Below are 13,279 nucleotides of genomic sequence, written 5' to 3' on the forward strand. Positions count from 1 at the left end.
AAAGCGGGGCGGGCCCGTGCTGCTGCTGAGGAAGAAAGGACTTCCGCCTCGGGTTCAGCATCACTTCCCTGCTCAGATCGGATAGCGTCATACTTTGGCGTTGTGTCGCGCGGTGGTCAGAGTAGCAGGGTTAGGATTTCGTCCTCGGGCAAGAGGACCTGCGGTGGCCAGTGAGGTGGACCGTCATTAGTGCAGTTGGGCACTCGGGCCGCCAGCGGGCCGCGCGGAGCTCCAGGGCCAGACCCGGGCTACACAGAGAGGGGCTCGCCTTGCTCGGGCCCTGAAGAGTTTTCTGGAGGTGGAGTTGGAACCTCCCAGCCCCATCCCTGTGTCTTCGCTGCTGGAGGGGACAGTTGGCTGTCCTTCCGAGTGCACTCGGGGACACCTCGCAGCCCCTATGCGCTCAGGCTCAGGACGGTGTTCTCCAGCACTCAGGCTTTCGGGGGGGCTCGTCTGAGAGTTGCACTGCCTCCACGGTCCTCAGAGATCCTGTCATGGCTGGGCTGGGGAGGGGCTTCACTTGGCACCTGTTTCCAGAGCAGAAGTCTCTTATGTTGAACCTGGGCTGGGACGATGGTGTGCAGTGGAATGAGGTGGAGGAGAAAGACACTTTAAGGATTCGCAGGAAAAGACCAGGGAGAAGTTTGAGCAGCGTATTCTCGCCCCCCTGTAGGTGTTGTCTGCTCTGAAGGCCTGTTTTGAAGGAACTCCAACTTACTTTTAAGAAGTTTTGTGGATTTAGGTTTTTCCCTGGACTTTTCCTTGGTGTGGTCCTCACCTCCTCAGGCAGTCACAGCTGTAATTGAACACAAGCCTCAGGGATTTCTGGTCATGATTTTCAGAATCCTTCACATGTTACGGCCTGAGGGTGGGAGGGGGGCGGCAGAGTGTTTTTGTAAATAAAGTTTTATTGGCACACAGCTACACTTTTCATCTGTATATTCTCTGAGGCTGTTCTCACTTGACAAGGCAGAGCCGAGTAGTTGGTACAGAGACCACATGGCTTCAGTCCTCACATATTTATTGTCTGGCCCTTGAATAAAAAGTTTGCTGACTCTTGGGTCTAGATAATCAGGATGAATTGGGGATGTTAAGTTTTTTAAAAAAATTTTAAATTTACATTCAAGTTAGCATATATAGTGCAATAATGATTTCAGGAGTAGATTCTAGTCTTTTATCCTCTATGTATAACACCCAGTGCTCATGCCAACAAGTGTCTTCCTTAATGCCCCTTACTCATTTAGCCCATCTCCCCCATCCCCAACCCCTCCAGCAACCCTCGGTTTTCTGTATTTAAGAGTATCTTATGTTTTATCTCCCTCCCTCTTTCTATATTATTTCTGCTTCCCTTCCCTTATGTTCAACTGTTTTGTATCTTAAAAGTCCTCACATGAGTGAAGTTCTATGATATTTGTCTTTCTCTGGCTAATTTCGCTTAGCATAATACCTTCTAGTTCCATCCACATAGTTGCAGATAGCAAGATTTCATTCTTTTTGATTGCTGAGTAATACTCCATTTTGTGTGTGTGTGTGTGTGTGTGTGTGTGTGTGTCTGTGTGTCTGTGTCTGTGTATACACAAACACACACACACCACATCTTTTTTATCCATTCATCCATTGATGGACATTTGGGCTCTTTCCATACTTTGGCTATTGTCGACAGTGCTGCTATAAACATGGGGGTGCATGTGTCCCTTCGAAACAGCACACCTGTATCCCATGGATAAATGCCTAGTAGTGCAATTGCTGGGTCGTAGGGTAGTTCTAATTTTAGTTTTTTGAGGAACCTCCACACTGTTTCCCAGAGTGGCTGCACCAGTTTGCATTCCCAGCAACAGCGCAAGAGGATTCCCGTTTCTCCACATTCTTGCCAGCATCTATAGTCTCCTGATTTGTTCATTGTAGCCATTCTGACAGGTGTGAGGTAGTATCTCATTGTGGGTTTGATTTGTATTTTCCCTGATGACGAGTGATGTGGAGCATTTTTTCATGTGTCGGTTGGCCATCTGGATGTCTTCTTTGGAGAAGTGTCTATTCGTGTCTTTTGCCCATTTCTTCACTGGATTATTTGTTTTTTGGGTGTTGAGTTTGGTAAGTTCTTTATAGATTTTGGTCTTTACAGACCAAGTCTTTATCTGATATGTCATTTGCAAATATCTTCTTGCATTTCATTGGTTGCCTTTTAGTTTTGCTGATTGTTTGCTTTGCCGTGGAAAAGATTTTTATCTTGATGAGGTCCACATAGTTCATTTTTGCTTTTGTTTCCCTTACCTCCAGAGAGTTGTTGAGTAAGAAGTTGCTGCAGCCAAGGTCACAGAGGTTTTTGCCTGCTTTCTCCTCTAGGATTTTGATGGCTTCCTGTCTTGCATTTAAGTGTTTCATCCATTTCGAGTTTATTTTTGTGTATGGTGTAAGAAAGTGGGGGGAATGTTAAATTAAAAAAAAATTATTATTAAAATAGACCTATGAGTTGGTACATACTGAAAAATTGACTTCAAATTCTTTTTCCTCCCCTGTTTAATGCAGATGATTCTCCTCCAGCAGAAAGGGAACCAGGAGAAGTTGTGGACAGCCTGGTAGGCAAACAAGTGGAATATGCCAAAGAGGACGGCTCTAAAAGGACTGGCATGGTCATCCACCAAGTGGAGGCCAAACCGTCCGTCTACTTCATCAAGTTTGATGACGACTTCCATATCTACGTGTACGATTTGGTGAAAACGTCCTAGATGGCATCATGGACTTCGCCAAATTTGTGGAACTATTAAATGTATAATTTGTAGACATAAAGACTTGATTGCTTTCCAGTTTAATGAAAGCTTAAATGTCCCTGCGAACCCACAATCTCTGCCAGCAGAACTGGTTTTGTTCCGAATAGTACAAATTCATGTGAACACAAAGCATTTTGTGTAAGGAACTCCTTCCTCTTAAAAGAAGTCTGTCTGTCTGGAGGGGAGTTAACAGGCAAGTTTGGTACAAGTTAGGCTAGCCCCATAGTCATTTCAAACTGTAGTAGATCTTCCCCACTTCCCCGCCACTGTTGCGCTCTCCGACTCTGCCGCCACAATGCAAGCATAGTTTGGTATTTTTGTTATTGCCTTTTTTGAGATATGTATGTATCTATATCTACCTATCTATATCTGTGTGTGTACATATGTAATATATACACACACATAGATCTGTGCGTGCGCGCGCACACATACACTTAATTGGCAGTCATTTCTTTGTGGATTGGGGCGGGGGGTAAATAATATTCTCCAGTTTAACAGGAGTACTTGTCCGAAGTCAGTCATACTTAGCATATTACTGCTGCTTATTTAAAATTAAATGTGGGCACAGGAGACACAGGGATGTTCAGCTTGTTTTCAAAGTCAGAAGTTCAGACACCTTTTCAGTCTGGAGGCTTTAAACTGTGAGTCCAAACATGAATCATTGGTGAGCAGTTGCTGGACCCACATTAGAATTTAACAAAACAGGAATCTGGGTAAAAAGCTGCCTTTAATTCTAAGCTTTGTAAATTTTTGTTTACATTTTTTACTGTACTTTTTTTTTTTTTTTTTTTAAAGCGAAGCCCAGGTACTTGGTCCACACAGTGTGATGCGGGCGTATTTTGGACGGCACAACTGGTCTGTTATTTGTACGAGTCCGCAGTCTGCATTCTAGTACATGGATTTGAGAGGCAGCAGTGCGTCAGTGGTTTGTGTGTATGTGGTAAGTTCCTGGAAGAACCTAGTGGTTTCGTATTAGAAGTTCAAGTTGAAGAATGGCATTGCTGCCTTCCAACAAGTTCTCTGGGACACTTTTTTTTATTACCGTTCTTACTGATACGTGATTGTGGTCAGAAGGCTTTCCTCCCCGGCTTTTCCCCACAAAGAACATCTAGACAGATGACAGCTTCGGTCCCCTGACACCTTCTGTGGTGCTGTTACGGTCTTGCCCCCGGTGTGCTGTGGATGTGGACGCTTCCCGTCCTGTGGGCCCTACCACGTCGGGGTCCGTCACCGCACCAGCTTCCGTGGCTTATTCCCGCAAGGTCGTTTTAACCGAAGTAGAACTGCAGAAGTGGGGGTAGTGGCGGCATGGCCATCTGTCGCCTTGTGTCGGATGAGCCCTGATGGTTTGGCAGCTAGGAGAGAGGCAGTACGTGACACCAGTCTCCTGCGGAGGTTGGAAACCTTCCCTGCATTTTGGGCAGAAGGTTGAGTGCATGTGTTGTCAGTCCAGTACGAGAAGGCCACGTGGCCTCAGCGTTGGAGATCCTGTACCTCAAGGCCTCCCCACGTGTGGTTCGCGTGGCCCCCGCTTTTGCCTTCGGGAAGTCCGCGTGCTGTCGCGCTGTTGGATGGTAGCCCTGCGCCCCATTCTGGTGCAGCGCCCGGTGTCCGCGGTGTGTGGCGTGCCGCGCCTCACCTCACCTCGGGCTGCGGCCGAGTGCCTGGTCTCAGACGCTCCTCCTGCTCGGACAGGTGTCCTGCTGCACGTCTGTCACCTCTTTTCCTGGTGGCTCTTCTAAGAGTCCCTGCATGGGAATCTCAAGGCTGAGCCCGGCTCCCCGAGCGCCAGTGGACAAGCGTGCCCGGAGGGTGGGTGCGGCCGGCGTGTGCGCGGCGTGAGCGCGGCACAGAGGCGTTGGGCTGCAGAACCGGTGTTCTCTGGCAGCATCCGGCGGGGCGGGTCCGTGGAGGCGTCTCCGGCATCACTTACTGACTTGCTTTGTGGTTTTTCTGCAAGTACCCTTAGCACCTTCAGTACCACACGGTCTGCCGCTCTCCAGACGAATGTGACACGTGATTGGCGTCCTCATTTTAGTCAGCGTTCCATGTATTGCCGTTAGGGCGGAAGGAAGGGGAAGGGGTTTTTTGTTGTTTTCTTTTATTTGCCCCATTCTCTTTTCTTTCGGCGGCTTAACTCCCACTTCTGTGGTGACTGATCCCACTCCTTTGCCCGGGATTTCAGGCTTCGTTTTAGGCTCACGTTTCCGATCTGCATGCATTGCTTGCCTTTTCCTGGTATTGGGATGTTGGTTCCTTGTTCTGGGAGCCCAACATTAGTTTCCAAAATTATCACGGGACTTGTGACCGCACAAGACCTGAACCTGTATAAAATGTCCTGGCCTTCCTCACTGACCTGCTGTAGTGTTCTTGTGTCGTGTGCGTGTGACGTCTGGCTGCCACGTGAAGCTTCAGAGGAGAACCTTAAGCGCAGACCATCCTTTTTTGCATGCTCTATTCTAAGTAGGATGTTCAATGTAACTAACTGAACTTGCATGTGAGAGATATTTAGGTTTTTTGTTTTCTATCTTTGTTTTTATTTGTTTTCAGCTGTCTGTATATTTGCTTCCTGTGCTGTTGTAGTGGTTGTAGGATACAGATGCACTGGTGAAGCAGTGTAGTGCCAGCAGAAGGTGATTTTCCAGCCCTGTCTGTCGTGCAGCATTTGAAGGGACTGTGCATTCTTGAAACTCTCACAGTTACTTCTAAGCCAGAGTTCATTCCTATTATTGTTTTACGTGCCAAACCCCGAAGTGCATTGGGCTTGAATCTCTGAACGCTGTGGACCCATTAGAAGACTGTTCTGATTGTCACAAATTGTAGTGCCTGAAAACATTCTTAAGCTGATTGTCTTAAAAAAAAAAAAAAAAAAAAAAAAGAAAAAAAAAAGAAAGTTCTCCAAAGACAAAACAGGAACAATTATTATAACAGAAAATAATTATGGTTGAAATGTCTGTGGTTCCTTGGAAATGCTGCGCTTTTTGTATTTTCCACCGTTAGTGCAGTTTGAACGAATGTGTATAGTTCAGAGGTCTTCGTGTTCGCATTTTAAAATTAGGTAAATGACCTCATCTTTCAAGCTTGAATTCATTTTTAATTTTAATTTTATTTTATACAATGTGTAGACAGTTCCCTGTTCTCTGCATTTAGAAGTATAAACAATATAAATCTGTTAATTCTGTAAGTAATTTTTATAATTATGATGTAACTCTATCCTATCCTTAAAACATTTAAAATAAACCCTTTATGTGCAACTTCTGACTGTAAATTTTGTGCTCATAAGCAAAATGTGATGTGTTAAACCTGCTTCTGAAAAAGTTTTTAAAGTTTTACTTTAAGATCCTTTCACCACGTGTAAATGTCAGATATATGCAGAGACAGAAAGAAGTCCGACTTTTACTTGAATGGTAACACTCAGTAATTCCCGAGGGGAGAGGGGCAGTGATCAATATCCCAAATACATTCACTAGTCCAAAATATTCAGTTTGTGATTCGCCGCTAATGAGAAAATTTATCATAAAATTTTAAACTGAATTGTTTTAAATAGAATTAAATAATATGTATTTTATACTTTCACATCTAGTTCTGCTTTGTATATTGCCTGTAATGCTGTTAATACTTCAGTACCAACTGGTGAGAGTCTGTAGGGGGAAAGCCCCGTGTCTTGACGGCAGGGACGAGGAAGCGCATAGGTAATGGCCTAATGGCCGCGACGGGTGCGTGTTGTGTTTTATCTTCTGGGCGATTACAATCAGGAAGAAAGTAGATTCACAATGTGTCTGTAATCACATTTGCTTTTTGCTGTTTCCCTATTGAGTTGGGCCAAAGGATCTTGTGGTTAAGGCTGGGGTGGGACAGGCCACCTTCTCGCTGCCAGAGTTGGCTTGCAGGAATGGCCCCCCCCACCCCCCCCCCCCCCCCCAGCCCGGGTTGGGTGGAGGTGCCTGCCCGCTGGAGGCCGGATCTCGCGTCCTCCTCCTGCCACACCTCAGCCTTTTTGTGCTACTGCACATGTAGCTCGGGAAGCCTTTTCCCTACAAATGACAGCAAGTCTCGTCAGAAGTTGATGGTCGCTGGCTGCCGTCTATAGGCCAGCGAGCAGGTCTGCACGGCTTGGAGAATCATGGGTGGGCCTGCCGGTTTGACCGCTCTCGGCACGGCCACGGAGCTGGCGGTGAGTAAAGCGTGACAGATGCTCTGAAGTCCTTGGCCATCGCCGTGTGAGACTTCTGATGGGGGGAGGGGAGGCGCACCTTTTCTCCGTGGTGCCCATGAGGAGGGCGTGGAGGCCACGTGTCTGGTCCAGGAGGATCACCAGCCTCAGTGCAGGGATCTGAAGGACCCAAAGTCCAGCCATCTCTGTGGCTAGTTTTGTACCCTTGCTTCCTAAGTGAGGGCAGGAAGTGTTTTCTTATTTTCCAATTATGCTGAAGAAATATAAATTTCCCTCTCGAGATTGTGGAAACTATTTTATAGTTAAAGATATTTTAAATATGTCATTACATTCATATTCTTACAAAAGCTGCATTTCTTATGCCCACAGAACACCACAACCTCACACCTAATTTTTACAGTAATTGGTTTGTTCTGTGTCATATGTTTGTACGGTCTTAGGCTGCCGAGTCTCAGAGAATTAGGTGAGTGAGTCTTTGAGTTATTTCTGTGGACTTTGTCAGATGGTCTCTGTCTGCCCTCTTACTCACTGTGAAACCCTTCAGCTTAGTTGACTCAGCTTTTAGGGTTATTGCCTTGGCACATCATTTTGCCTAAAATTGACCTTGCATTCTTTCTGCTTAGTTTTTATGCGAGGATGCTGGACCAGGTGGCGCATTGATCCCTGCCAGTCCAGGCGACAGTGACACTGGAGTGCGGGCACTGGCTCGCGTTTCGTTTTTGTGCTGGCCGTTCCCGTTGGGTGAGTAGGCTGCCGACTGCAATGTGGGCGCATCCCGCCGCCTCTTACCTCTGTCCTCCATCACCTTCAGTCTGTGCTCTGGACTTGGGTGCTCCTGGAGCACCGCCCAAAACAGCGCATGAGCTACCCAGGGCCCTTCGCTGGATCAGACATGCACGTAACTTCCAAGCTGTCTGTGAGTTGGAACAGCTGTGGCAGGTACGATGTGAACAGGACAGACTCAAGCCTTCCACAAACGTCAGTGCTAACGTAGAGCTGCTGAGGGGTCCAGGTTGAATTTGCGCTCTGAATGGACTTTGGGGTGTAGACTGCAAAAGTGGCTCTAGAGCTTTGCCTTGAGTTTGTGTTCTGAAGGGTGTGTGAGCAATCTGGTAGCTTCTGCCCAGGAGTGTGTGTGTGTGTGTGTGTGTGTGTGTGTGTATACACGTGACATGTGCTGGGTGTCCCCACCAGGGAGATGCAGAGTGGCTCTGTCCCTAGAGGTGGTTCTTCACTGGGGACTCTGCGTGTCATGTATGGGGACCTTATTTTAGCAAATGTGGCTTTGGGTTGTCCTGTAAGGCTAAGGTCCAGTTGTCTCAAGCCCTGGGTTTGTGTCCTCTTCAGAACAGCCCTCAGGGGAGCAGGCATTAGGGACTGGAAGATTGGAGGGGATGGAACCCATGGTCTGTGTTGTCCTGCAGCTGGAGGGGAGACTGACACCTGTTACCGGGTGTCCCTTTGCTTGACTCACACACGTTCACAAGGATACTGATGTGTGTCAGCTGTCCTCACTGGCCCTCTCTCTGTTTTACTTAGTGATTGTCTGTTTTTACAAGGGTCGTGCCCTGAGTCATCACACATGTGGTGGGCCCCTGAAGGGAGTGTTTGCGAGGACACTGCATGCTGGTGTGTTCATTGACTCAGGTGGCTGCAGCAGATACCAGATGGGACAGGGGCGTTTAAACCACAGACCCTGTCCTTGTGCTGGTGGCTGGAAGTCTGGGATGCAGGCGTGGGTGGGGCCGGCTTCCCCTGAGGCCTGTGTCCTGGAGTGTAGATACTGTCTTCCTCCCGTGCCCTCAAGGGGTTGTCTGTCCCTCCACGTGTATCCGTCCTGATCTCCTCTGCTTATAAGGACACTGGTCACACTGGGTCAGGTACCTCCCATATAAACTCATTTAATGCAGTCCCATTCTGAGGTCCTGGGGGTTAGGGCTCCCAGGGGTGGTTCAGGGGACACAATGCAGCCCATAGCCCTATATTCAAATTTGGGTGGGCTTTCTAACAAGGAAAATAAATCTTATTGGCAGGGCATTGTTTTTTATTTTATTATTTTTTAATTGTAGAGAGCAAGTGGGGAAGGGGGGCAGAGAGAGGGAGAGGGAGAGAAGGAATCCCAAGCTGGCTCCACACTCAGCACAGAGCCTGATGCAGGGCTCGATCTTATGACCCTGGGATCATGACCTGAGCCAAAATCAAGAGTCAGACACTCAACCAACTGAGCCACCCAGGTGCTCCGGCAGGGCATTACTTTTGACAGACTGATTATTTTTAAAGTGGCCCTAATGTTCTCTTTCGATATAAAAGGGCGGGTAAATTTCATGCCCTGGAAGGCGGGGAATCGCAGAGCTCTAGGTGTGGCAGCTGCCTCCCTGGGCGCACTCGGGCACGTCAGCTCACCCCTTCCCTTGCTCTCATGTGTGAGTGGGAGCCCTGCCTGACTCCCTGTAGATGCGCCTGTGTCCAGCGCAGTGCAGACTGGAGCCTGACGCAGAGGGGATGCACCGAGTCGTGCAGGGCCTGCCTCACACAGATGGCTTTGTCCCTCAGGCCTTGCCATGTTCCGCTCTCCTTTGTTGAGTTCCGCTCACGCTTTCTGGGTCCTGTGACATCAGCAGGGAGGTTCTCGTTGGTACTTTCCCCGGAACACTGGCATCTCCCAGCATCCCCACACGTCGTAAAGCACTGTTGACGTGTCAGCGGGGTGTTCTACAGTTTGTTTGATCGTGATGGAGAAGTAGACTGTGACCCTGACCTTTGTGAATAAAGGGACGCACGTGAGTCTGCTTGTGTTCTCAGCGTCGTCGTGGGGGGTCCTCTACACCCTGCTGTGCAGGACCTGGTCGTGGGGGTCCTTCCTGCTTCGAGAAACGTGGTGTGGTGGTGGTGTCCATTGGCGGCCCGGTTTGTTGTAATGTAGAAAGCAGGTCTTCTTCCAGAGCGTCCTGCAGCCACACAGGGATGCCGTGTTCTTTAGATGTCCCGGGAAGAGTAGCTGTGCTGTGCAGGGGTGGGGAGGGGGCGTGGTGATCCTTGCCTCGTCCACCCAGCGTTGGGCCTGATGCACCATGAATTTCATCTCCGCTTTGCTTCTCCTTTCTACTATAATCTGAAATTGCCCCCACCTCCCCAAACTGGAGTTTTAAAAAGTTGATCAGGTTTCTAGGGGAACAAAAATTTGCAGGTGTTAAAACTCACCTTAGTTTTTGATTTCCATCAAGTTTCTGGTGTGGATAATTAGTGTTGGTCCCCACACACTTTCTAAGGGAAGCTGGTTGTGTTACTTAAAGTATCACAGATTCTTACTCTGTTTTAATGTGCGCCCCAAAGAAATAGCCAGCAAGATACTCAGAGGAGAGACTGGAGGCTGGTGCGTACCTGCATCTTCCGCGGAGTGCGGGCTCCAAGAGCACATTCTTGTCCTGAGGAAGCAGATACTGGAATGTTTTAGAACTTGTGGGTCTCCATCTGGAGGAGAGGGTTTAATTGAACTTCTTAAGACGGGCATTTCAAACGTTGCTGCCCCGCGAATCTGTATTACAACTTAGAAGCAAGTTAGTTCTGACCTAATTGAGCTTTAATGCCGTTCAGACAGTGGCAAAAGCGTACGTCTTCTCTAGTCTGTTGTGTAAATGTGGACATATACCAACAACTGCATAAGGAACAAAACAGGTATACTTACTTAGTCTGAAAGTCCCTCATCCTTTAGTTGTGAATTTTTAAGCAGTGCCATGGGAGATGGCTTTTCTTCCAGATGACATGGGTGTGGTTGCCACCATCCCAGAGCTGTGACCCCCAAGGGGCAGTTGACCAAAACTGCTCCTAAACCTTGTGGTCACTGGTCTGTGATTAAGACATGCCAGTGTGTGTGGTTACATGGTGCTGATTGGGGGAAATGCAAAGTGTGGTGCCTGGCCTTCACGGGGCCAGTTTACAAGGCCCCAGGAGACCAGCCTGGCAGGGTTTGGGGTCTGGTCTCTTTTCTCTGTTTGAAAACGTCTCTGAGCCCCAGCATCTCTCCCTTTATGGTTTATTTTAGCCTCCAAACTTCTCATTTGTTTATCCAGAATAATCCTACAATTTCCCCTTTCTTTAAAGCACTCAGGAAAGATGATCAGTGTTTGCAAAAATGCGTCATCAGTAAGTGACAGTGTTGTGTGCGCAGTGGTCAAGCTCATGCCTGCCCTGAGGATCCCTGCATCAGGCTGTCCGCTGATCACCTGGTCAGCGAGCTGCCTCGCACCCCATTATGTCAGGGTGCTGGCCGATGAGCCTGGGGTCATGACAGCATTTGTTACTAACCAGTGTCCTCCCCGCTGCGCCGTGCTCCCGGAGGAGCTCTTGTCCTCTGGCTGTCGCTGGGGCAGTTTACTTCTCTGTGCAACCAGAGAGCGGCATGGGACACAATGCAAAGCGCAGATTGCCACGTGTTCTGGGTTTGCACTGTTCCCAGTTGTCCAGCAGCCGTGCGAGCGAGCGTTCAGAGTGCGGAGTCCACCAGGGCCACTGGAGCAGGGCCAAGGCCCGGGCCTTCTACTGGCCGCCTCCCAGGGCACGTGCACACCCCTGCAGCTTCAGTGTGGATCCCAGAGAGCTGTCCTGCCATTTCCCGTTTACCATCAGAAAAGTCCGAACCCTTTTTCCAAGTTTCCGTGTCTACGTTATTTGAAACATCCTAAAAGTATGTGTCCTGTGCTTTCCCTGTTTATCAGTAGTTTATGTCGTTGCTACACTGAGCTGGCCGTGGGGTGAAGAGCTGTGTGGTTTTGGCTAGACACCCATCCTGATGGCAGCTGCTGAGTTAGCAGGGCTCCGTGGGGTTACCTCCACTCCTTTGGAAAAAAGACCAGCCTTCCCCTTCTGATGGGATATTGTTCAATTTGGTGGATTTCAAAAACATTTAAGTGTTTTTTTTTTTTTATTTTTTTTAAAATTTTTTTTTTTTTTCAACGTTTATTTATTTTTGGGACAGAGAGAGACAGAGCATGAATGGGGGAGGGGCAGAGAGAGAGGGAGACACAGAATCGGAAACAGGCTCCAGGCTCTGAGCCATCAGCCCAGAGCCTGATGCGGGGCTCGAACTCACGCACCGCAAGATCGTGACCTGGCTGAAGTCGGACACTTAACCGACTGCGCCACCCAGGCGCCCCAACATTTAAGTGTTTTGAAGAAAGAAAATGGGACTTTTGAAAACCAAGGCACTTTGATGTTTTCCTGATACTCTGGAAGGAATTGTAGGTTTTACTTAGTAGTTTACATGCCAGTTCAGCCCTGAACTAAAGGTAAATTAGAAAGTTTTTGAAATTGATTTTAGAGGTCATCATAATCATCTGCTTTGTTCTGAGACTAGTTGTTCATTTTTCCAAGAAAATGAAGTTCCTTTTATTACTAACTAAACATACTACCAGAATTCCTCTGCACTTTGTGAAAATATAATGTCTGTAAATAAGGTAAAATTGTCATGTCTTTTTTCGGGATCCTTTTTAAGGATCATGTTAATTCAGTTTTGCGCTTGATTTGTTTGTTATGATGTTTAAAGGCAAGATTTTAAGAATCTTGTGTCTTGAATGTTTTCAGATGGGTTAAGACCTAGTTCCCTGGGAAGTACTATCTAGAGTATGCTTTGAAACAGTTCTGGGTTCGAGTGACTTGAGAAGAAAATCCTCCCAGTGGGACATAGACGGAAGCACTTTGCTGGAAGAAGGAAAGTCGTTCATGCAGCACTGGGGCACCTGTGAGTGTTGGACAGAACGCTCGGAACAGGTGCGTCCCAGGCTCACCCGGGATACCATCCTTAGTGCTCCCTGCTCTGGTCGGCCGAGTGCTCAGCTGAGACCGTGTTGGAGTTGGGAAGCTCCCCAGCTGTCCCATTCTCTTTCAGGGGATCTGGCCACCGGCCAGCATTCCCATAACATTGTGGCGGGCGTCCCGGGCCACCTTTGTGTTGGTGCTGCGACGTCTGCGGCACGGCCCAGGCCGGTAGCCAGTGTGAGTGTAGTCCCTGGGAAGATGGCCGTGTGGTCAGCGGGGCACAGAGACAGAAGGTGGGAGATCCACCTGCCCCGGTGGCTGCTCGGCCTCCCCCAGGCCACTTGGCCTCCCCCAGGCCGCTGTGTCCCTTAGGCTGTCAGCACTGAACATACTTACGAAGGCCATTAAAACGGCCGTCATAAGCCCAAATAAGCCCTTCCAGAAAACTTAGTTGCTACCTTCCCGTCTGTGAAAAGTGGCTTTTATGTGCTTTTTCCTTAGTGTCTGACATGGTGCTTTAAGCTGTGGACTCCTCTGAGGCAGACGGGTTCCAGACCCAAGATATAGGAATTTACTGTACGTA

The 13,279-nt window shown here is 48.3% G+C and overlaps 1 protein-coding gene across 4 annotated transcripts in view; it reads left to right on the forward strand.

The window, feature by feature from the left end:
- Positions 1 to 13,279, forward strand: part of SPIN1 (spindlin 1) — an 85,756-nt gene that overhangs the window by 71,181 nt on the left and 1,296 nt on the right. For 2 of the 4 annotated variants that reach the window (XM_047100783.1, XM_047100787.1), the window contains 2 exons: positions 2,527 to 7,683; positions 12,523 to 12,708. In XM_047100783.1, coding sequence (XP_046956739.1) covers positions 2,527 to 2,726 — 200 coding nt within the window. In that variant the 3' untranslated portion in view covers positions 2,727 to 7,683; positions 12,523 to 12,708. Of the gene's footprint in view, positions 1 to 2,526; positions 7,684 to 12,522; positions 12,709 to 13,197; positions 13,273 to 13,279 lie in introns of all 4 variants that reach the window. The other 2 variants (XM_047100797.1, XM_047100807.1) reach the window with 2 other exon arrangements.

This window comes from Lynx rufus, unplaced genomic scaffold (assembly GCF_022079265.1).
Source record: "Lynx rufus isolate CCGP_SWC_20201006 ecotype Redwood Valley unplaced genomic scaffold, mLynRuf1.p SCAF_10, whole genome shotgun sequence".
NCBI lineage: Eukaryota > Metazoa > Chordata > Mammalia > Carnivora > Felidae > Lynx > Lynx rufus.